Source organism: Malaclemys terrapin, chromosome 1 (genome assembly GCF_027887155.1).
Source record: "Malaclemys terrapin pileata isolate rMalTer1 chromosome 1, rMalTer1.hap1, whole genome shotgun sequence".
Taxonomy (NCBI): domain Eukaryota; kingdom Metazoa; phylum Chordata; order Testudines; family Emydidae; genus Malaclemys; species Malaclemys terrapin.
In genome coordinates this window covers 79,318,530-79,344,330 of record NC_071505.1, presented here as the reverse complement: position 1 = coordinate 79,344,330, position 25,801 = coordinate 79,318,530, and the positions used below count along the sequence as shown (strand labels likewise).

Sequence of the window (25,801 nt, the reverse complement as noted above, 5' to 3'; positions counted from 1 at the left end):
TTAACTGCCTTTTGGGAGCTAGAAAGATTGAAACTAGTCTATAGGTGAACTAATGTCTATAGGTGAAACTCATGCACTACTTTTCTGCACCATCTGGTCTGTTTCTCTTGGCTGTTCAGTCCATTATCACAGATTTCAGTTCTTGAATAGTCAAATTTCACTGACTTGAAACATTTTAAATAAAATTCTAACAAAAAAATACAGTCCGAACATCACACAAATTTTAAGATGACTGAATAGTTTGCCCTTTAGGCTAAAAGAAAATATAACAAAGTAGTTCTGTCTTGCTCTCCAGTCAGTGAATGGAGGGCACCCTGTAATGCAAGCTGAAATATTTAAGTTGTATGCTAATCTTACTATGTAAAAACATAACTTAAAAATTGGGGCGGGAGAAAGAGCTCAACCTCCCTATATGTCTGTCCTCTTCTCCCCCCCCCCCCCCGCGTTCCCCCCCCCCCCTTTTTTTTTAGAGCAGTTGTAAAGCAACTGTCTCCTACAGCAGAGACATTCGTCTTTGGAAACAGTTGAATATTCATCTCCGGTTGATCAGTCAGGAGTAGATGCTGAACAAAATGTCTTTTATTAGAAAGTGGTCTGCTCAGATCCCAGGTTCTATTAGGCTAAGGTCTACACTATCCGCCTGAATCGGCGGGTAGAAATCGACCTCTTGGGGATCAATTTATCGCGTCCCATTGGGACGCGATAAATCGATCCCAGAATCGGCGCTCTTACTCCACCAGCGGAGGTGGGAATAAGCGCCGTCGACAGAAAGCCGCAGAAGTCGATTTTGCCGCCGTCCTCACAGCGGGGTAAGTCAGCTGCGATACGTCGAATTCAGCTACGCTATTCACGTAGCTGAATTTGCGTATCTTAAATAGACTCCCCCCTGTAGTGTAGATGTACCCTTAGTGTAGTGATATAGCTGGTGTCTCACTTTGAGTAATTCGCTGGAATTTTACTACTTATTCACCTAAGTTTGACATACAAATGCAGCAGAATATGGACTCTGGCTCTAGTAGACATGTTTAAAATGCAGTTTATTGTGGCATGATATTTTTGGGTATAAATTTTCTGAGTTTGTGTGTGTCAGTATTTGGGTTGCCAACCTGAGGCACCTTTTAAAGAGGCCTGCCCTTCTGCAGGTAGGTATTAGTGCTTTCTGAAGACCCAATACCTTAAAAGTCAGAAGTTTTGAAAGTTTGAAGCACTGGTGGCGGTGGGGGCGACTAGCTGTTCATATTTGCTTTTTTTTTCTTCATAGAAAATGATGAAAGATAATAATTTGGTGAGACACTTGGATGCTTGTGAAACCATGGGCAATGCAACAGCCATTTGCTCAGATAAAACTGGAACATTGACCATGAACAGAATGACAGTGGTGCAGGCTTTTGTCAGTGAAAAACATTATAAAAAAATTCCAGAACCAGATGCTATTCCTGAGAAAACTCTGGCTCATCTTGTAACAGGAATTTCTGTTAATTGTGCTTATACTTCCAAAATATTGGTAAGTGAATTTCCTTAATTTTATACAATAGTAACAATAAAAGGCCACTCATCTTTAGTTCTAAAAAAACCCTGTACAAATAATGGTCATGTTTGACCATCAGCTAGCTGATTTAAATGTGTATAAACTGAGTTAAGGGTAAGATACCTTTTAACTGTACAGTAATTTAAGACACCCCAATATTTCAGTTGGTTTGGGAACCATTCAAAACACAAATACTGGCTTATTTTACAGTGGCATTATTTTGAATTGGTGATTCAGAAATGGACTCCAAGAAGCTGACTTTCTTATAATACCTAATTCTTGGATAAACTTACGAATTTTGTTCTACAGGCTAGGGCCTGTCTCCTCCATTTGGAAAGCATCTAGCACATTTTGGGTGCTACCACAATATAAACGTGTGAGAGCAGTATAGTGTGTTCACTAGAGATAATGAAAAATGCAAGTACAAATAGTGGCTTCATTTAATTGATCAGTTTTTATTCCTGGATAATGTAATGTTAGTAGAATAAGTGCATAGATTAAGGGTCAATAATTTCAATCATTGTTCATAACAATGATTCCTTTTCATTATGTTGAGCATTTGTGAAATGAATAGTTCAGTGCCTGTATCACAAATCTATTGCACAACTTGATATTCAGTATAAATATTGCACTCTTTTTAGTTTATTAGAGCATAAGCTTTCGTGGACTACAGCCCACTTCTTCGGATGCTGTAGTCCACGAAAGCTTATGCTCTAATAAATTTGTTAGTCTCTAAGGTGCCACAAGTACTCCTGTTCTTCTTTTTGCGGATACAGACTAACACGGCTGTTACTCTGAAACTTGTCTTTTTAGTTTGTTACTTTTGTCTAGTAATTTAATGGTGGGATCCACTTATCTGATTCATATACACACCACCAATCATGATCTCAGGAGATATTACATGCCATACATAATAAGGAAAAATGTTGAGGTTGCTTTCGGAGTAGACAGAAAACTGTGAAGCATATAGCAGAGTATGGCTTACATGCCTTAAATACTCCAGCCAATTACATAAGTTTGCCAGGACCCATCTATATGTTAGGGAATATCAACTCTACAATACATAGCTAAATTAGAACTTTTTCTGTGAAAAAGATATGTTTGCTACCTGTAGAGAAAATTGGTGAAAATTTTCAGAAAGTAGCCAGTACGGAGAGAGAAATATCCAGTAAGAGTGCAGTAGGTGCATATGAGTGGCTCAGTGCTGAGGTTCATTCCAAGAATATGCGTTGCTCCAATTTGTCTTGTGCGGATGGTTCGGGACCTATAATATGCTGGCATGGGAAGAATGATTTTTGGAGAAATAGTAGGAAACAACCCTTATGAATGATATTGGTGTTACTGTACATGTAAAAAGGAAAGTTGCTCTAAGCCTTTCGCTATATCCAGTAACCGTGGTACCCTTGACTATCCCCACTCCCCAAAAAAACACGTTACAGAGAAGAGGCATCACAATACCTTGTCTAGATCCAAGCTACAATTTTTAACTCACAAGTATCTTAATATTCTAGAATCTGTGAAAAATACTAAACCATCTGCCTGTTGAAGTTGTTAATGTTATGTGTGTTTTGTTAATCTGCAAGAGCATGTCTTCTAATTTGAATAGGCAAATTTTGTCCAGAATATATTAACTGTATATTAGGCTAGCTGGCATCAACTAATGGAAAAACTTTGAAAAGACTTTATTGTTTAAAAGCATGACAAAAATCAACATAAAATGGGTTAACTGATATGAAAAATTTAATTGGAGGTGTTTCTAGTGGGTCCAACAGGGATCTGGCATTGGCTCAATGCTAATTAATCGACATGGAAGAATATATAAAGAAGTTGGTAAAGTTTGCAGATGACACAAATTGGTGGAGTGGTAAATAACGATGAGAAAAGATCGGTGTAATACAGACCAACCTAGATTGCTTGGTAAGGTGGGCTCATTTGAACACCATGTGTGTTTAACGCAGCCAGATGTCAGATGCTACATCTAGGAATAAAGAATGTAGATCATACTTAAAAGATTCAGCAGTGTATCTTGGGGAAGTGGGGGTGGAAAGTGACTCCAAAAATTATTTAGAGATTTCGGTGGGTGACAAACTGAACATAAACTTACAGTGCAATCCTGTAGCTAAGAGGGCAAACTTTGTCACATAATGCAGTTAACCATGGAACTTATTGCCAGGTGATGTTGTAAAGGCCAAAAGTATAACTGAGTTCAAAAAGGAATTAGATAAGTTGATGGAGAATAGGTCCATCAGTAGCTATTAGCTAGGATGCAACCCATGCTTTGGGTGTGCCTAAACCTCTGACTGCAAGAAGCTGGGGTTGGATGACACGGGATAGTTCACTCAACAGTTGCCCAGTTCTGTTCATTCCCTCTGAAGCATCTGGCACTGGCCACTGTTGGGAGACAGGATACTGGACTGGACTAGACAGACCATTGGTCTCACCCAGTATGGCCATTCTTTTTGATCCTTGGCTATATAAGTAGAGAAATAGTGAGTAGGAATAAGGAGGTGGTACTGTCCCTATACATGGCATTAGTGGGACCGCTGTTGGAATATGGTGTCCAGTTCTGTTGTCAGCACTTCAAAAAAGATGCTGAAAAGTTGGAAAGGGTTCAGAAAAGAGCTAAAAATAGTTTGAGTTCTATAAAATATGCCTTACAATCAGACTTAAGTACAATATAGTTAGTTTAGAGAAGGTTAATGGGTGACTTCATCATGGCTACGAGTACCTACAAGGGGAAGAGATCTCATAGTAATAGGCTCTTTAATCTATCAGAGAAGACATAATGTGTCAATTTTTGGAATCCAAAATTAAACAAACTTGGACTAGAAATAACTTTAACAATGAGGGCACTTAAGAATTGGAACAACTTACCTTTGAATGTGGGGAATTCTGTCATTTGTAGTCTTTTTAATCAAAAGTTGGATATCTTTCCATAAAGATGTCACTTGAACAGAAGTTACGGAATCCGATGCAGAAACTATTGAGTTGGATTCTTTGGCCTGTTACAGGATGTCGGACTGAAAAATCATAAATGGTCCCTTCCTGGCTTACAATTTATGAAAGCTGCCGATTTCTTTTCACTTTGATCAGGGCATTTATAAATACAGATTTTTAACACTTGTAATGAGTGACTTTGATTTACAAATTCAGTAATTCATAAGCAGGGTATATCTGGTTCTAGGATTGTAATAACTTCACTTCTACTGCTCGTAAATTTGCAATTTTCTAATAATGGAGTACTGTATTCTGCAAACTAGAATAGAATTGCATCTTTTTATTACAGCCTCCTGAAAAAGAAGGTGGCCTACCACGTCATGTTGGTAATAAAACAGAATGTGCCTTGCTGGGATTGCTTCTGGATTTAAAACGAGATTATCAGGATGTAAGAAATGAAATACCAGAAGAGGCACTGTACAAAGTATACACCTTCAACTCAGTCAGAAAATCAATGAGTACAGTGTTAAAAAATTCTGATGGCAGTTTTCGGATATTCAGCAAGGGTGCCTCTGAGATAGTTCTTAAAAAGTAAGATTAATTTTTTTTAAATGTTATGTACATGTAATTGACAAACTAATCAGATAATCTTTTTATCTTCCCATTTGAGAACAGTAAAACTGTTAAACTATACCATGCAAAAGTACTGGCTCTTCTATGTGTTGGCTGCCACCAATGCAGATTTTGGGATATACACCTTTCTCCTGTTAGTCAAGGTGAAAACCAGCTGTAACCAAGACTTATTTCCTACTATCCTGAGAGCTGCTCTTACTATATTTTGCCTTTTTCACACAACTGCTTTTTCCTATTTCAGTGAAGCAGGAAAACAGTAAAATAGGTTTCTCTTTTCCTTTTTGCTTCCCTATAATCACATTGCAGAAGAGGGAAAACTTGCATAAAAGTTGAAGTGTGGTGCAGGCAATGGCATGCTGCTTCTTATGCCTAAGCAAACTCTGAATCTGCTTTTGAGACAGGAAGCAGGTAAGTGGGCAGAGCAGAAGGCTAGTCACAACCACAGTGCTATGGCTTTAGGCTCATGCAAAGTGGGGACTCTCTCTAGATGTGAGACAGCTACTGCCCCAAAATGCTTGCTAGACAGAAATAGAACCAACAAACCATTACAAACCCTCCCCCTCCCCCCCATGGCAAGTTTCAACGCCCTGCCTGAGAACAATTTATTTATTCCTTTTAAAAGATAGATAAAGCCTCTCTGAAGCTGAAGACAGGCTTTCCTTCGTCCATTCTGTGTGTCAGTGATTTTGTTTCAGGTGTGTCAGCCCTCTCATCGGTTGTCCTCATTCTTACCTGGACAGTGTCAGAAGTGAGAAGTGAATGGGACCAGAAAGCAAGTTCACGTTGACAGCCATGCACCTGAGAAATTCCTCGTCCTATTTTTAGACCATTGGGCTGTCTTGTCGCTAGTTGGTTGCTGTGCGGCATGTTTCCCACCCAGCTGTGAACAACTGACACAGGCAGTGGCCAACTTTCTAGGGAAGGATAGTGCCTCTGTCAGACATAGATCCAGACCATAACATCAGCCCAGTCAAGCCTTCAAGAAGAAACAAAAGTTAGGCCCCCTATGTCAAGTGTGAAAGTTCTGATTCAGTCATGATAGTTGATTGAGTTCACTGCTCTAAATGTTAAGTTTCTGTGACCAAAAGGAAACTACTCCCTCATGCTCAGCAGTTAATGCCCCCCTAACTAAGATGATTTTTCTGGTCTATTTTGTTTCCTCTGCATCAGTTTCATCATTTAGTGATAATGTAACTGACCAGCTAACTCATAGGATTTTAAAGCTGTATCCACAACTCCAGGGTTAAGACCTTTCCCAAGCAGATGTCAGCCTGAAGAAACTCTTCTGTCCTTCAAGAGGCATGCAGAACCCGACATGGGTAGGATCTCTTTGGGGATTTTTCTTTGAGATGTGGAGTTCTGAATCTTCCATGGAGGAATGGGAGAACTTGAGCCATTTTCCAGAAAGAGAGCCGAGTTGCCAAAACTAGACCGAGATCCTGTCTCCTTGAAAAGAAAGCAGTCTGTTACCAGAACTAGTTTTATTCTCCAGTATCTGCTAGAGTATTTTTAAAAGCTTGGGTATATAAAATGGACCTGTATCATATCCTCGCTGTTTTATCAGGGCTAGATCCAGGAGAAAGTCTCAGGGAGCTGTTGCAAACTAAAAATTGTATCTTGTTGGATTGGTAGTGAACAGTGCTGCTAGATCAAACTGGTCAACATGGGCACTCTTGTAGATAGATCGCTAATCTCTTACTACTGAAAGGTAAAACTGAAATCCTTCCTCCTCTCTATAGTTCAGTGTCTCAATAGCTGGAAGTAACTTGTGTGTTTCTCTGGTCACTTTGGCACAGAATGTGGATGTAGCCATTGACATAGGTTTGTTCCACACATTGATTTAATGCTAAATCTCATCAACAGAGTATCACAAATCATGACTACTTAATTGTTGACAATTAAAATGTTCGCTGTCCTTATTCTTTCCATGTTGGAAAATTGAAGTAGTCTCTCCACTAGTGTAACAGGCACCTACCCTTATCCAAATTTAAACAGTGTGGCTTTTTTTTATTCCTGTTTTTTTTTTTTTTTTTTCCTCATGAGCTTCTGTTCTACATGCCAAACTGGAAGTAGAGTTTGGGACCTCTGGCCAGGGTTGGGAAGAGGGGACATGAAAACTTAGATGGAATTGGAAGTTACCTGAGTAGCTGAAAACATAAAATTACTCCAGTCTTGTGAAAAGTAACAGAAGAAAATAGCAGATAAGGAAATCTATCTAGTATGCCAGAATAATACTTTAAGTAATCTCTACATTATCATTTTTTTGATAATTACTTAACCAGTGACTTCCCACCTCCATCCCCCTGGCTCTTTCTATAACTATTAGCAGGAGCTTGATTCCCTCATCACCTCCTTAAATATTTTTAAGACCTTTCTTGGAAGGTAAGGAAAATCATAAATTTTTATAGACTTAAACATTTTAGCTTATGGCATTGTGAATTTGTGATTTGGCTGCTTCATAGCTTTTGTTTAAGTAATAAAAATTTCCCAATATTTAAATATACAGTAGTTGTGCATCTTTCCTTCTTTACCTTCCTTCTAGTCTCAACAAATCATGAGGTAGTTTGTGAATGTTCTATTTGTTTGACAAGTGTTGAGTTAAATGTGTAGTTTAAGAATTCATCATAGTTTTCCTAAATGCTTTTTGGGAGACCTGAAATTCATATTTTGGCTATAATGGTGGTGGGGAATGGTTGAGTCATTTGGTACTTTAGAATGTTAACACATCTACTCAGTTGTATGTAATTATGACTTAATATTTAAAAAGCATCTTTCTTATGCTTCTGGAGTTAGTGTATATTGTACTGTATTGCAATGTATTTGAAGTTTTAAGTGGAATTTTTTTTTTTAGTGCTTTGCTGCTTGAGGAGGAAACACATTTATTTTTGTATTTCCTGGCAATGAGAAATCAAACTCTTCTACTGTCAAAAATACACCTAATATTTCTTTCCTCATTAGTCAGATCCTCTAAACTTGTTTCTTTCTGAAACAAATTACCTGCTGATTTTTAATGAATGTTGAATACTATATTAAAGTATTTCAAGTGATGAAGGAATAAACCTATGAAGTGATAAACTGCTTTTGGGCTATTGTAATGCTTTCCTTTGTAGTCTGTGTAAAGAGAACTTGTGGTTCAGTTTACAGATTGTTGGCACTGCCTTACTAATGACTACACCACTTACTTGCTGCGGGTAGGGAGAAGTCACTTGTTTACTGCTAAACGTTTATCAACTCACTACCAACTTTACTGGAAATCCCGACAATATACACAGACAATTCATAACACAAGGGCACCCGGGGCATGGGAAAGGGGTTTTTCTTGTGTTCACGTTATACATGTAGATGTAAAGCTCAGACTTGCAAAAACAACAAGTCTGAAGCTAATCTTAGAAATATAATTTTTATAAAAACATTGCTTAAAATCACTGCAGTTTGGTCTGATGTCTTGCAGGCAGATATTTTGTTGTCAGACCAAATTAAGTACCATATAAATTGATAAGCACAATTGATTTAAATCCTACTCCTGTACCACGGGAAACATTAGGCCTGGTTCTCATATTGCTCAAGAGGTAAATTTCTTAGACTCAGCTGGTCAGAGTGAGCATTATCTAAATACCAGTTTAGAGAGTTTTAATTCTTTGAAGGTAATGTTAGTTTATGCACTCTCATCCACCATAGCTGCTGCTGCTTTTGGGCATTGTTTTGTGCTGTGGAGCTCCTCACTGTCGATCTCTCTCTCACTGAACACAAAACACAGAAGTACAATACAGACAGACTAATATATTAACTTTCAATTTCTGCCATTTTAAGTGCCTCCAAAATATAGTGCGTATATGAGGGGGAGTTAATGTAAGGTTGACACCACCTTCCTTTGCCTTTTTGGAGGGACTCAAAATTTTTTTCCTTTGAGGAAAATGATTAGTTATGCCTGTGAGCATTACAATTTCATTTTATCAGGTGTTTATGTGGTTCTGAATCTTACCATAAACTAATACCTTTATGTGGTATTTAGTCACCTCTTCCATTCTTTTTTTAGGTGCTTCAAAATATTGAGTGCTAATGGTGAACCAAAGGCATTCAGACCTAGGGACCGTGATGATATTATAAAAACTGTGATTGAACCTATGGCCTCTGAGGGACTCAGAACTATATGTCTAGCATTCAGAGACTTCCCAGCAGGAGAACCTGAGCCAGTGTGGGACAATGAAAATGATATTGTCACTGGTCTTACCTGCATTGCTGTGGTAGGGATTGAAGATCCTGTGAGGCCTGAGGTAGGAAGAACTGTGAATTCATTGCAACTCTTAAACTGTATTTTTGCTAAAATAAATCTTCACCTATATCAGTTGGTTAGGCATCTGGATTCTTGACATTCTTTACAGGACTGTTTGCCAAAAAAGTCTCATTTATTTACTGTGCTTAAGATTTAATGTTGCTTATGTGATGAAAGGTGGTCCAGGAACCTAGTGATAGATGGAGACTATAAATAATTAAGACTTTCATATTGCCAGTGTTTTCTTGTAGCCCTCTACAGTGACCTGGAAGGCAAATGGAACAATCAGTAAGCACTCAGTAGTAATGCATTCACAAACTTGGACATTAGAAACAACATTATTTAGGACCAAATAATATTGGCCATTGTCTTCTGTATCTTTTTATAGGGTCTCAATAACCAGAGGTAAGGAAAGAAGACCTCTCCTTTGTAGATCTTTTCAGGAGAACAGTAACACTTCACAATGCATTTAAGTATAAGTAATGGGTATGAGAACAAATCCCAGGGTGGGATTTGAGTCCAATCATAGAATATCAAGGTTGGAAGGGACCTCAGGAGGTCATCTAGTCTAAACCCCCTGCTCAAAGCAGGACCAATCCTCAGACAGATTTTTTTTATCCCAGTTCCCTAAATGACCCCCTTAAGGATTGAACTCAACCCTGGGTTTAGCAAGCCACTGAGCTATCCCAAAAGTGAGCACTACCAACTGTAGCATACTGACAGTTGGAAACAATGGTGAAATCATAAAACATGCAGAGAATAAAATACTGGTATTTGTTTTTGTAAACCTTAACACCAGAGCTTACTAACGTGGCATGTGGCTCTTTGCAGATATTTAAAGTATACAATTTATTTCATAGTGGTGCTCTGCAGAAAGTCTGATAGTGAAATGCACAATAATGGTCAATTGCGTGAGGCTCTTTAAGTGATAACTAAAAAAAAAATAAATGTATTTGAAAATTAAATTTTATGGGGAAAAGAAGTCTGTGCATGGACACATGAATTATTGATGTTAGAACACCAGCTTTGCTTGGTCAGCTGTTGGGGATTGAACAAAGAACCTTGATCTGAAGGACCTTTACTACTTGAGGCGGAGGCTAAGGCCATTATCTCAGAGGAAGTGGAATACTTGTAAACTTCTTTATGCAGTCCAGTACTAGAGGTGGCCATACAGTCACATTGTGTTACTATGGGTCATGTCAAGAACACAGTGCATCTTTTTTCAGTAGTGGAATTTACTGTAATCACCCATTACTTTATTTGGTGGTGCTAGGACAAGTACTAGGCAATCAACATGAAAACTATAATAACAAGCTTTTTTTGCATAAACAGGTACCAGATGCAATAAAAAAATGCCAGCGTGCTGGCATAACGGTGCGCATGGTCACTGGTGACAACATTAACACTGCTCGTGCTATTGCTTCAAAATGTGGCATTTTGAATCCGGGTGAGGACTTCATATGCTTAGAGGGCAAAGACTTCAACAGACGAATACGTAATGAAAAAGGAGAGGTTAGTCTGTTTTTTTTCAGTAGGGTTGCATTTGTCTTTTATAGTGTTTTACTTGCACAGTATAACTAATCTGCATTCTTTGTACAGATAGAGCAAGAGCGAATAGATAAGATTTGGCCAAAGCTTCGTGTGCTTGCAAGATCTTCACCCACTGACAAACACACATTGGTAAAAGGTAAAGTGCATGTTCATTCAATGTTTCAAAAATTCAAAATGCAAGTTTTTACCGGACTCAGGCTTTTTAAAAACTAAATTAGGCTTGCCCATTGTATCTGTTAAAATTTGATGATCTCAATACCTGAGGTCATGTCTCGCATCCCAGTCCTTTCACCTAAGGAGTATTTGGCCCATCTTAACTAAGTATTGTGCATAAACACAGAGCACTACAGTCAGGCTGCCCCACAAACTTGTAATTACCAATGCTGAAATTCAAATCTTTGTGTGCTTTCATTTTAGGTATAATTGACAGCACTGTCTCAGAGCAGAGACAAGTTGTAGCTGTAACTGGAGATGGCACTAATGATGGTCCAGCATTGAAGAAAGCAGATGTTGGCTTTGCCATGGTACGGACTCTAGTCTCTTTACTTTCAGTGGTTAAAAAAGTAATTTGGGGTTTTTTAGCCTTTTTTAGCTAAAGCATCAATCTTTCTTGCTGTGAGTGTCATATGTGAATTGACAAAGCTGAACAAATTTGCTTGTAGCTTGGTAGCCCACCGAGCTACCAGATGTAGCATTGACAGCTACTGCTTCCCACACTTTTTTTTATTTTCTTCAGACTTCCTTACCTTTTAACCTAAGGTTCAGGTTTTCAGTTGTAGAGAATGAGGGTGTGTTCTTGTGTCATAAGATGCTGAATGAAATCTACTTAAAAGCATTCGTCTCCAATCTGTTTTAATAATTACAAATCAAACTGTTTTTATGCAGAAGTTCATTGCTACCTCTTCTACTCCTTTTGTCATGCTTGTCAAGGTGCCTAAAGTGAGATATGATCAATGTTTGCAGTTGGTTTTATATAGAAATAATTTTAGATCAACATAGCCTGTTGCAGCTTTGACTGGAAGAAAAAAATTATTTCTAAAATTTATCAAGGATATTTTCCTCCAGTACTTCATTGATATCTATTATATAATTTTGTCTAAAAGTGACCTGTTAGAAGTGAAAAGTTAAATGAGTTTATGGATGCTCAGAGCTTCCAGTTCTTCACAAAAGTATCCGATACAGAAGGATGTTGGGTCTTCAGTCAAAGCAGTGTTTTGTAGATACCATGGCCTACTGCATCTGGAGGCACCCTCAAAGAACAGAGACCAGGTCTTGGACAACAGACTATGGATGCATCCGTTTAACAAATTCCCTCCAAGATTCTCTTTTTCTAAAAGATGTGCTCTAATTCAAGCAGCAATAATTTCAGGGTAGTTCTATGGGCCTGCATTATGCAGAAGGTCAGAGTAGATGCTCAGTTGTCCCTTCTGACTTTAAAATCTATGAATAAGCTATGATTGATAGAGGATTACGGAAATTTAAACTCTGAACTTCCAAAATCCTCCTGTTCAAGTGACCATTTGCATCAGACCTCGGCTGGGAGATCATACAAAAAAGCTTCTATACTAGGTGAGCTGCTTCCCTATAGTAGTCCAAGCTTCAGAAACTTCCAGAAAACAAATACATTTGTGATGCACCAAGTGGAGATTTCAGAGGTAGTGTCCCAAAACTGTGGTCTAATTTGAATCAGTTGGACCACAGCATCAACAAGAAAGGAAAAAGATCTTCCCCTGTTGGGAAAGCTTGAAGTGTGGGACTGGGCAATATCTTGCCAGGTACTTGTACTATTCAGTTTCCTAGTGCAAAAGAAGATAGGCTTACCCATTGAGTCATACTGCATTACAATTGCCTGATCTCACTGAGTGGGAGAGCACTAAATTGTTGGCTTTAAGTATGCTGACCTTAAAGAATGGAGAGGAGGTATGGGTTACGTGATCCTGATAATCCCACAGTATTAGACTAATTTTGTTCCCACTTACATTGGCCATTGAGATCTCTAGTATAGTGGGACCCTTTCTGTTCAACATTCATCATCCAAATCCAGGCATCTCTTTATATTAGAATCTGGTAACTGTACCGGTCTGGCTAGATCCTGAGAGGGTAGAGAGCAGCTGGATTGCAACCTTAAATTCTCCAAGATGAATTTTCCATAGCTTACTAGAAAGTTCCAAGCCTGTTCTGATTCAGATATTAATTTTGGACTGAATATATCAGGATTAACTAATATAGGCAAAACTCCATATCATATGTCTATCACAGGTTAATGATTGGAATTAATTACTACCTGATAGATGTTTAATATACTTGATGAGTTTGGTCTCCATCCCCAGTTGACTGACTACATGACACCCAACGATGATTTTCAAAAACAGGAGCTGAAGAGTTGGGCTCCCAAATGCAATTTTTAATTTTAGCTCTAATATTATAGATATAGGCCCTTGTTGGATGCATTGGGACAAAGATAAGGATTTGAATGGGCAGGGAAACTGAACTAATTCTTCATATTGTACCTCTTCTGTGGATAAACCAAAAAGAGTTACTCTCTAGGACTTCCAGTTGGTACCCTTTGACTAAAACTATGTTAATGCGCTAAAAGATAAAGTAACTTCATATTGTCATGCAAAACTACTTGATTATTTTCTATGTCTGGGATTAACATCCTTCTTTATTTGGCACCTATTTCATCTTTCTGTGGACATTTTTCTAGCTTCAACTTTGTTCAGTTATTTATAATTAACTAATGTATATACTCGTTCATAAGCCAAATGTTTTTGGTAAAAATGACTTATCAAAGAGTGGGGGTTGGCTTATAAATGGGTCTACAACAAAATTTGATTTTAAACTCTATGGAATCATTGAATTAAATATCTAATACATTCTCATTTTGTTTACCTGAAGCATTTACAGGCATGGAGCCCCTCGGCTCCCTGTGGCCACAGCTCCCATTGACTGGGAACGGCAAACTGCGGACACTGGGAGCTGAGGGGCTCCGTGCCTGTGAACGCTCCAGGTAAACAAAACGTCCAGGTCCACTAGCAGCTTATCCTAACAGGCCAGGAGCCAAAGTTTGCCAACCCCTGAAATACAGGGTCGGCTTATGAAAGGGTCATACAGTTTCTGCTATTTTTACCTAACCATCTTGGGGGTCGGCTTATAAATGAACGGGCTAATGAATGTGTATATATGGTAATTTTAATTAACTTTCACATTAGGAAGACAAAAACAACGAGGAGTCCGGTGGCAACTTAAAGACTAACAGATTTATTTGGGCATAAGCTTCCATGAGTAAAAAAAAAATTACAGATGCAGGCATAAATATACTGACACACATTACCCACGAAAGCGTATGCCCAAATAAATCTGTTAGTTTTTAAGGTGCCACCAGACTCCTTGCTGTTTTTGTGGATAAAGACTAACACGGCAGCTACTGTGATATTAGGAAGACAGTCCATTTTACATTAACTTAATGTAAGATAAATTCATTGTTCCAAAGTCTTACAAGAGAGGCATGGGATTGCAGTTGAGTAAGGCTGTGGAGAAGTGGATTCCTGGAATTAGAATGCACTAGATGATGATGGTGCTCTCCCCTACACTTGAAATTACTTGAGTTACAAGGATGGTTAATTTTAAAACTATCCTCAATCATGAGATGTTAATGCGGTCAATACAAAACCGATACCTCCTTTTAAGCACCTAGACTTGAGTTCAAGTTTCTTCTGTTTTTTCTGGCTACTTGTCAAGGTGGAATTCTGACACCAACTTGAAGATAAGAATGTACACCATGTTATCTCTGTGGAATTTGGTGTCAGATGGATTGGTTACAAGATCCTGAAGCTTTCTTTCTTTAGGGATTTTTTTTTTTAATGCTGAAGCTAACATGGATGCATTTTTCCTAGAACAGAAGCAGATACGTAGACAGTAAAGTTTCACATGGGAAAGCAAAACAATAACTCGCATACCAGTCTCAATTAGCACTTTTCAGAAGCATAGCTCACTATTGTATTGATGCCAACATGTGAAAAATACTATTTTCCTCTGACTAAAACAAGCACTGTTGCATGCATAATGGTTTCTGGTATGACATTCTCCAGCCATCTGAATTTTATGAATTTTAAATGTTGAATTGAGATTTTTGTTAAACTGATATATACCAGTATTGTGGCCTATGTATTTTTAATTTCTTGACACTGGGAGTTGACTTCCTGGCAAGAGTGTTTGCACAAATGAAGGTCATTAAATATTGCTACCAACGGGTCCAGTATCTTACATTCAGTGCGGGAGGGGTATAGTCCTATACTCTTCCTTGAAATCTATAAAACATAATTTAGCCTCCAATGGGATTTAAAAAAAAAAATTATAAATGGTTAACTAATATATCTCAGACCCTCATTACCCAATGCTTGTGCCTTGTATACATACATACTTGTTTTTCTGTTTTTTGCAGAGAAGCATTCTCTATTATAAAACAAAAGTTTATCTTCCAAAAGGTACATTGTTTCTGATCATATGAAGTTAATTTCTGTTAACCTATATAAATCAGCTAGATTTGGTGCACAAGCTGCAGTACTGTACTACTGCACTATCTGGTGGCTCAGAAAGACTTAATACTATTACTGTACTTCAGCCGTTTCAACCAACCATGTTGGTTGGGGAGCCACATAAGCTTAGATAATAAATGTCTACGTATTTTCTCAATAACGAGAAACCACACAGACAAGTCTGTCATTATTTTGTGTAATTATTTCACCTTTTATATTCTTTCAAAAACAAGAGCAGAAAGTGTCTGCTCTGATTGAGACTGTGTAGTTATGTTTTACCTGTGCAGCACCTTTAGAGAGGCTCCTTTAAATATTACTACACCATAGACCGATTACAGCACACTTCAACTGTTAAAGTATAGTTTATATTTCTGTGATATCTTTTACAGGGACAGTTTTACAATGAGGATGGCAGAGCATGAATAGTACTTAAATTATAGCAAAATCATGACAGTCTTATCAGGAGAAGTACTGTGGACCATGAATCTCTAGTATATTGAGGATGGGTTTTTTCCCCAAGATTACTAATCCATTGCCAAGAAATGATGAATGAAATAAAAAAAGACACTAGGTTTAAAGACTCCAGCTTTCTGTGCGGACTCCTGCTTTAACTAAAACATCAACTGATCATCACTATCTTGATATTTGTGCTGGTATACATGGTAGCAAACATACTGCTCCTGTAACAAAGCATTTATTAAAGATAATCTGAGAGAATAAGTTAACTGGTCAGTGAAATAAAACTTCGATGGGAAAACTACCTTAACTTTTATAATTTCTTTATTGGATTGCCCAAGCTATTCACCTGCTTAAAAAAATAACTGTTTCCTCAATACAGTTACATGTGGTTGGGTTTTTTTAACCATGTCAAGAGGTCAGGTTTATCTAATGGTTCAAATTAAAAACACGCTTAAACTAAACAAAAGGATGATTTATTGTTTGAGCACAAGAGCTTAATTTGATTAAGCATATAAAATGTGTTTATCCCTTGGTACCTGCCTCAGTAAAGTACTTCAACTTTTGTATTTTATTGATAATTTTTAAATACATATCAACATCGGTATCTTTAACTTGTTAAAATTTCAGTCTTGCATTTCAATTTTGCGCTTCTTCACACCTTTTTAAGAAACAATATTTGTTCTCCAAAACTGAGTTTACTGTATGCCTAATATTCTAGTGTTGTACTTTTTTCCTTAATTGAAAGTTGTGTAGTAGAAATGTAATTATTATGCTAAATATGCTAGATATCAGTTATTCCTGCTGTTTTGATTCACGGTGTTGCTATGTATGTTCTTCCTAACAGGGTATTGCTGGAACAGATGTAGCTAAAGAAGCTTCTGATATTATTCTCACAGATGATAACTTCACAAGCATTGTTAAAGCAGTTATGTGGGGACGAAATGTTTATGACAGTATCTCCAAATTTCTTCAGTTCCAGCTTACTGTCAATGTCGTAGCAGTAATTGTTGCGTTCACAGGAGCATGTATTACACAAGTAGGTACTGGTGGTAGCTGGTTTCAACTAATTTAAGATCTGAAAACATGTGCCTCTTTAACTGAACTCTTGCATACTGAAATCTTTTCAAAGTCACCATTTTGCGTGCTGTTCTAAAGAATGTACTGCTCTTCAAAGCAATACACCAAATTTCCATATAGCAAGTGTTTTTTTTAATGGCTGCAACTTGTTCATTTCTAGGATATTTATTGTGTTATCTATTAGGAAACATATCCTTTTTATAGGATTCTCCACTTAAAGCTGTGCAGATGTTGTGGGTAAATCTCATAATGGACACATTAGCATCTCTTGCTTTGGCAACGGAACCACCTACTGAATCTCTCTTGCTGCGGAAACCTTATGGTAGAAATAAACCTCTGATCTCTCGCACGATGATGAAGAATATTTTGGGTCATGCAGTCTATCAACTTGTGGTAGTCTTTACACTCCTGTTTGCTGGTAAGAATATTATAAAAGCTTTGCTCATTTTCTAGAAGTTAAAGCTAATTTATTATGGCATTTCAATCTTAGTCATGTTAATCCTGACCTCTTTAATCTTTTGATTCTAATTGTGTATTTTTTTGTTAATTCATGATACTGAAATGTCTTATTACACAGGTGAGAAAATTTTTGATATTGATAGTGGAAGAAATGCACCTCTGCATGCTCCCCCTTCAGAGCATTACACTATTGTTTTTAATACATTTGTGATGATGCAACTTTTTAATGAAATCAATGCCCGAAAAATCCATGGTGAAAGAAATGTTTTTGAAGGAATCTTCAACAATGCCATCTTCTGTATTATTGTTCTGGGCACGTTTATTGTGCAGGTAGGTAATTGAAGATTTTTAGTTTAATATTGTTAATCATATTTAATTTATTTGTTGCTGGTGAATCTGCACTAAAGGTCTCTCAACATTTCCAGAGAAAGTAGTATCAGGTTTATGTATCTCTAAACATGAACAGCTTCATTGGTCAACACGGGAGGAAAAGTTGGTTCATATAGACCATTTTAAATTGAGCTTTAAAACTTAGTTACAAATGTAAAATTTGAGCCTAAAATATTGAACAGTTTCCCATTATAGAAATCAATACTTTAAAATCTGACTTTGAAGAGTTATGTACCTAAATGTGATCTAAATACAAGTCACCCATTGTCAGAACAGTGGTAAAGTGCAGTATCTTCCTATATATAATTAGCTGAACTAAGACCCATTAGAAGAAAAAGTGTACCGTTATCAAACATGCAGTGTTGGTCAGTTTTTTTTATACCTTACAAAGTGAGAATTAATTATACCTAATCAGCTTGGAAATGTCAGCATCACCAAATCAAGTATTTGAATGTCCTGCTGCAACAAATTACATAAATTGACTATACTCTGAGGTTATATTTCCTTTAACTTATTCTAAGCTTAATGACTACAAACATCTGGGGACCCTTTTATTTTTTTATTTATTTTTTTTTGTATATGGGACATGTTAAAAGAATTGGTCAGACTATACAGTCTGCCAAAGTTTTAAATATTTCAGACACATGGCAGCTAACTTTCCAGCCCAAGTAATTCTAGTATCTTTCAGCTTCACACATGTGAATGACAACTTAACTATGTTCTCTGGACTCTTAAACTTGTGGTTTCACATTTGTTTCTAACAGGTCCTTTTTATTTTTTATGGTGATAGTGGTTCATCAGGAGAACTAGAAATGTACTGAAACGTATATTTAATACTACGCTATGTTTTTGACATAACATTTAACTGCCAAGTATAAAATAGCCACTTAGCCTTGCCAAGACACACCCGCACCTTTAAGATTGTTTTACCTGAAAACTTGAAATTCCATAAAATTATGATACCAGGAAGCACTGTGATTTAGAGACAGGAACACAGGAATAGGATCAGGGAACCTGAGAATTCTAATCCTGGCTCTTACTCTTGATTTGCTGTATAACTCTGGGCAAGTTACTCTATCCTCCCAATCTATAAAATGGGGCTAAGACTAACTTACCTCAAAGATGTTTTTTAAAGATTGTTTATGCATCACTTTGCAAATGTGAAGTACTCTACAGAAACTGTAACACATTGAAACTCTGATACAGCATTGTGAAACAAAGGATTTATCCCTACTTGTCAGCTAGCTAAAACAAAACTTGAATTGGTTAGATGGCTTCCAGTTCATTAACTGAAGTCTCTTTTACTTTTACATCAGTGCCAACAATGTATTTAGTAGGTTGTCTCATACAGTACCAGAGTTCAAAAAATTAACGCTTTGCTGAGTGGGGCAAGATGGTTCCTTAAAAGGAGTAAAATAGGTATCCTTGGAACTGAATCTCTCTGCCTCAATTCCCTATCCATAAAATGGGATTAGTACTGTCTCCTGTCCTTTTTTCCTGTCTTGGCTGTTCGGTTTGGGAACTCTTCAAAGAGTTTCTCATGATGTGTATGTACAGTGCCGAGCACTCTGTGCTCCGCAATCTTGGTTGATGCCCCTTGAGAGCTCCCTAATACAAATGACAGACAACAAAAATCAATAGTACAAGGTTAATTTTAAAGTAATTTGAGATTTTTTTTTTTTTTTTTTAAAAGCCTAAAATACAATATGTGAAGCTTTAGGGAAAAGATCTAGTTAGCATTTGGCTAACTTAAAATGATGATACACAAATTGAGTGCTACCATGCTGTAATGTGTGTGTATACACTACAAATACTAATTTTTAATGCTGGTATTTTGGTTTTCCTAAAAGCTCTCTAAATTTTGACAGGTAAAGCATACAAATGTGTATATGCTTATGATAGCATATGTTTGGCTGCCCTCACTAAACAAGGCATGGATAATTACTACAATTTGCACTTAACCTTAATTTCTAGTTTGATTTCAGATTTTCACTTTTCCTCATATTATGGTTCCTAATCAACTCTTCTTTGGTTTTTATACTTGCTGCTAAGCTTGAAATGGAGGTGTAGAAATGCAGTTTAATGAGTGCTGTGTTAATTGCTATTTTTTGGACAATCTTTAAAATAGGAAAATACTACCACTATGTCTAGTTCTGGGAGGGGAGTCCACTTGATACAGTACTTGCTTTTATACAAAGCAGAGTTGTAACTCTAGGTTGGGTACTACACATCTGTATTTTGTCTAACAGGGGAAAAAATAGTAAATTGTAAACCTAAATCTTGGTCTCTGTAAAATCTGCTGTTTTTCTAGATGTAGGCATAAAGAAAAGTATTGTATTTTATCTGTTAAATTGAACCAGATTAACTGTTTAAATTATCACTACAATCAGATTTTACTTTTGAAGTACAAGGTAAGCATGGAGGAGAACTCTTCTGTATCTAAGCTGAGGTTCAGAATAAAGGTAGTTTGAAGATGGTGCCTGGGGAAGTGCAGGGGATCAAAATACTAAAATGACAAACTAAAGTGAATATATTACGTAAACAGCTTCTATGACTGGTGTTACATTTGAAGCACCAAGTAGCTAAAATTTACAATACCTACATTCACTAACTTACAAACTTCAATAAGTATTGCTTTTTGACTTTTTCCACAGATAATTATTGTACAGTTTGGTGGGAAACCTTTCAGTTGTTCAGAACTTACAATAGAACAATGGCTATGGTCCATTTTCCTGGGAATGGGAACACTACTCTGGGGCCAGGTAAATCAACTTTTTTGTGTGTGTGTACAAGCTAAGACAACCTGAGATGAATTCATGTTTTGCTTTGCTGATATATTTGGGTTTTTCTTTTTGGGTACATATGAGAATTGTATTGACATCCAAAAGATGTTAAACATGTTTCAAAATTTTAAGTGGGCCTTGCTGTGTGTGGGCCACATGAATAAATAACAGACATGTAATTTGGCAGTTTTTCTAACTTTTGCATTACCGGACTCTTGTAGTGTTTTTAAAAAAAAAAAAAAAAAAAAAAAAAAGACAACTGTAACATTATATTAATGTAGGTTTATACTTTTAATTTAAAATTTCTTTAGTTAGTGAAGAGCTTGCACTTAATTTTAGAATTTCAATAGCCTGAGTTCAGCTGCACACCTTTGAAATGAGGCTGTAGGGGGATGAGTTCTCACATTTTTTGCAGCTGTTACTTAGCTGGAGAGTGTCCAGTAATACTGAGTGAATAGGGTGATATCAGGACAGTTGTTTTACACTGAAAGTTGTATCTCTGAAGTAGAAAGATGCATTTCATTTTAAAAATAGTTTTTGCGGAATATTATAGGTTAAAGGCAAAATGGCAAAGACTTCAACATTGTATGTTCAGTGACTTAAACTACATTTAAAAAAATATAATTTTTACTACCATTCTTCTGTTAATTCTTATACATCTTTTCATTCATCTTTAGCTGATCTCAACAATTCCAACCAGCCGTTTGAAATTCCTTAAAGAAGCTGGGCATGGAACACAGAAGGAGGAGATTCCTGAAGAAGAATTTTCAGAAGATGTAGAAGAGATTGATCATGCTGAAAGAGAACTGCGTCGTGGTCAGATCTTGTGGTTTAGGGGCCTGAACAGGATACAAACTCAGGTATGGTCTTGGAAAAGGTAGGAGGAGACAGTGGTAGTTGAGGTTTTTAATTAAATCTTCCCCTTTGTCCCCTTTACCCCAATAAGGTGACAATTTTAAACTGTGTGACTGAGATTTTCTCAAGATGGGGGTATGGATGGCTCTGTAATCCCTCAAGCTCCTTCTTTACTTTCTTCAGCTCTAAATGCAACTCTTGCCTGTGTATCTCTCTATAAAAAGTGCCTTTTTTTCTTTACTTCTTGTGTGTTATAGATGGGATGGTCCTTTCTCTTGTTCTCTCTCTCTCTTGCTGAGCAAGCTGTCACAATCTCTGATTCCTTGCAGATGGATGTAGTGAATGCTTTCCAGAGTGGAAGTACCATTCAGGGGGCTCTAAGGCGGCAACCTTCCATCGCCAGCCAGCATCATGATGTAACAAATATTTCTACCCCTACACATGTAGTGTTTTCCTCTACTACTGCTTCTACTACTGTGGGGTGTGAGTGTGTGTTCCTAAGTGCATGAAATTAACATTTCCTAATTCACACACCTAACGTTTCTCATTTTCTCCTTAGTATTTAAATTCATTGTTCAGGCTTTTCATAAAGCTTTCTTTTCACAAAGTGGAGTCCTCAGACTGTTTTTCTTAGAGGGCTAGAGAACAGATGGAAACAGTTGCAAGAAAAGACTTAAACATGAAAGCTGTGAGCCTGTATGTACTGTGCCTTCATTCATTCATGTACAGAGGGACTTCTTAAAAACTGAAATAGGAAAACTGTTGTAAATTTTCGAGTATATGCCTCTAATGATTCATTTTATGAAAATGTTCATAATTTACTCAATGCAGCATATAACATTAAACTGGTCCAACAAAAGTAGGTAATACCAATTTGAAAATAAACCATAATTTAAAATAACACACAGTTGAAAGTTACATATTTTACATTTTAACACTTTCTCTGGCAAAATAATCTGATTTTAAATTATTTAAATTAAAGTTTACAAAGTTTAAAATATAGACCAAATAAAAGCTTGCTTCTGATCGGAATGCTTCACTTTTTGTTGGACTTGTTCTTAACAAGATGGCAATATTTATTTATCTTTTAACTTCAGGGTACAGGTTAATAAAATAGGCTTGTTCCAAATAGTTACAATAGTAGTAAATTTCCAACTATACAGAAAACTGCAGAAGCATTCAGCCAATCAACCAGGGGCATTGGTAAGAACATTACAATATTTGAATTGTAAAACATTTTATTTCGTTCAAACTGGATAACTCTCTCTCTAGGTTCATTTGGCAGCAATACATAAACTTCCAGCGCAGGGGATGTTTTGTCAATTAATTAATTCTGTTCTCTTTACGTTATGCTCTCTGAACTAAGTGGCATCTGGGTTTTTCAGCCTTCTTCTGTTAAGACTAGAAGTGTAATAGTTCATTCTAAAATGGATACTTTAAATGCATTATATCCTTAATCTCAATTATATCTGTTTCATGTAGGTATTTTCTGCACACTTATTTATAGATTAAATATACAAGTATTTTATTTAAACAAATGTTTAAAAAGATTAAACTTTTTTGACTAGATGAGTTTCCCTCCTGTTTTAATAATTTACCTTTTAACATTTGCATACATTCTTATGGGTTGGCTAGGTGACAAACTTAATTAGTTAACTAGCCTGAAAAGTAGTTAGCTAACTTAAGAACTTGCACATTGCTGGCCTAAGTGCTGGCAGAGACTTTTTTACAGCTTTCAGGAGTTTTCTTCTTAAAAAGAAAGTATGGTCCTCTGGGCTCTGTTTCTGATTCAGATTTCCTGTATGCTCTTGAGCAAGTCACTTGTGTGTCTACCTGTTTTCCATTCTGTAAAATGAGGATCCTTCCCTACCTCACAGGGATGTTGTGAGGCTTAATTCATTTGATGTTTGTAAAGCACTTAGAATCTTTAAATGAAAAGTGCCACATAAATACAAAGTACATTCTGTTGTTTGTGGGACTAGGGATGTGCAGTACAGCACTGTATTTTAAAATCTGATGTCTATGGGAATGTTCATTAGTTATTTCCCATATATGGAAAGAAACTTTTTGGGTTACATTCTGCCTGTTAAGCAGAGCCTGCTGCAAGTGGTAGTACAGAACTACGTGACCCTCGGGTGAGCGGCCAGGAAGCATTTTGCTGTCCTGGTGTGGAAAGGGGATTAATTTGCAACATTGCTTTAAGGAGCACAGCATACTTACTCCTGTCCTGGCACCCAGCTCTGATAGCCAGTGTCTCAAGGTAGAGAAGGAGCCATGCCTCCTCCCTGGCAATTACAGGGTCGTTAAGCCTAGCTTCAGTATCAGGCATATGGGCTGACACTATAGTAAAGAACAGAATTCAGACACACAGATGAACAAAATACGTTGGGAAAGAGTCAACATGGCTTTTATAAAGAGAAATCATGCCTCACCAATCTATTTGAAATCTTTGAGGTTGTCAACAAGCATGTGAACACAGGTGATCCAGTGGATATAGTTTATTTGAACTTTCAGAAAGACATAAGAACAGCCATACTGGGTCAGACCAAAGGTCCATCTAGTCCAGTATCCTGTCTTCCGAGAGTGGCCAGTGCCAGGTGCCCCAGAAGGAATGAACTGAACAGGTAATCATCAAGTGATCCATCCCGTCGTCCATTTCCAGCTTCTGGCAAACAGAGGCTAGGAACACCCAAGGCTCTTAAGCAAAGTAAGCAATCATGGGATAAGAGGGAAGGCCCTCTCATGGATCAGTAACTAGTTAAAAAGATAGGAAACAAAGGTAGGAATAGTGGTCAGATTTCACAGTGGAGAGGTAAATAGAGGGGTCTGCAAAAGATCTGTACTGTTCAACATACTCATGAATGATCTGAAAAAAGGGGTAAATAGTGAGGAGACAAAGTTTGCTGATGATACGAAATTACTCAAGATTAGTCCAAAGCGGACTGAAAAGTTAGAAAGGGATCTCACAAAACTGGGTGACTGGGCAACAAAATGGTAGATGAAATTCATCATTGATAAATGCAAAGTAATGCACATGGGAAAACATAATCCCAACTATACATACAAAATGGTGGGGTCTAAATTAGTTGTTAACATTCAAGAAAGAGATCTTGGATTCATTGTGGATAATTCTTTGAAAACGTCTGCTCAATATGCAGCAACAGTCAAAAAAGCTAACGTTAGGAACAGGATAGTTAACGACAGTAAATATTAAATGCCACTATATAAATCCATTGTACTCCCACACCTTAAATATTGGATGCAGTTCTGGTTGACCCATCTCAAAAAGTATATATTAGATTTTGGAACAAAGTAAAGAGAAGGGCAACAAAAATGATTAGGGGTATGGAAAAGCTTCCATAGGGGAGAGATTAAAGAGACTTTTCAGCTTGGAAAAGAGACAACTGAGAGGAAATATGGTAAAGGTCTATAAAATCTTGACTGGTGTGGAGAAAATGAATAAGGAAGAGTTATTTACCAATTCACAATACAAAAACCAGGGGTCAACGGAATTAATAGATAGCAGGTTGAAAAGAAACATAAGGAAGTACTACTTTACACAACGCACAGTCTGTGTGGAACTCGGTGCCAGGGGATGTTGTGAACGTCAAAAATAAAACTGGGTTCAGAAGAGAATAAGAAGTTTGTGGAGAACAGGTCTATCAATGGTTATTAGCCAAGATGTTCAGAGACACAACCCTAAACCTCTGATTGCTAGAAGCTGGGACTGGATGACAGGGTGGATCACTGTTCTGTTCATTCTCTCTGAAGCATCTGGCACCAGCCACAGTCATAAGACAGGATACTTGGCTAGATGGACCATTGGTCTGACCCAGTATGGCCATTCTTAGCTTTTTTAAAAGCTATCATTGGGGAGTAATTTGACCCTGTGTTCCCCTGAGCTTTGAGGCTGCAACTCTGAGCTGCCCTTATGCGAGCCTTGTAGGTAGGGAAATATACGTGCAGTGCTTATAACGCTCCATCACTGTGTGGGCATATAAGGGAAAGCTACAATTTAGCCTTTGTGGTGGGGGGCCTGATAACATCAGCAGAATTATGTTTTATATGTTTATAATACATACCAAATTGTCTTCTAAAATACTCCTTGAATATATATTTATGCAATACCTTTGTCTACATAAACTGAGGAATTCATTTCTATCAATAAACTGTACAGTTTTGCCATTTAAGAGTAACTAAGGTGCTGATACAATCTCTGAATTGTACTGTCATCCCTAGATTTTTGCAGGATCTTGTAGCAATGTGAAATTATGTACCACACATTGATATCTAGAGCAGAGGATCTCAAGCTTTTTCA

General features: G+C 37.2%; 1 protein-coding gene across 9 annotated transcripts in view; it reads left to right on the top strand.

The window, feature by feature from the left end:
• ATP2B1 (ATPase plasma membrane Ca2+ transporting 1) overlaps positions 1-25,801 on the top strand; it is a 122,660-nt gene that overhangs the window by 90,039 nt on the left and 6,820 nt on the right. For 7 of the 9 annotated variants that reach the window (XM_054027828.1, XM_054027853.1, XM_054027877.1 and 4 more), the window contains exons 10-21: positions 1,262-1,504; positions 4,815-5,056; positions 9,135-9,372; positions 10,704-10,883; positions 10,971-11,058; positions 11,340-11,446; positions 16,764-16,955; positions 17,201-17,414; positions 17,574-17,785; positions 20,500-20,607; positions 21,306-21,488; positions 21,813-21,899. In XM_054027828.1, the coding sequence (XP_053883803.1) occupies positions 1,262-1,504; positions 4,815-5,056; positions 9,135-9,372; positions 10,704-10,883; positions 10,971-11,058; positions 11,340-11,446; positions 16,764-16,955; positions 17,201-17,414; positions 17,574-17,785; positions 20,500-20,607; positions 21,306-21,488; positions 21,813-21,899 (2,094 nt within the window). Of the gene's footprint in view, positions 1-1,261; positions 1,505-4,814; positions 5,057-9,134; positions 9,373-10,703; positions 10,884-10,970; positions 11,059-11,339; positions 11,447-16,763; positions 16,956-17,200; positions 17,415-17,573; positions 17,786-20,499; positions 20,608-21,305; positions 21,489-21,812; positions 21,965-25,801 lie in introns of all 9 variants that reach the window. The other 2 variants (XM_054027890.1, XM_054027884.1) reach the window with 2 other exon arrangements.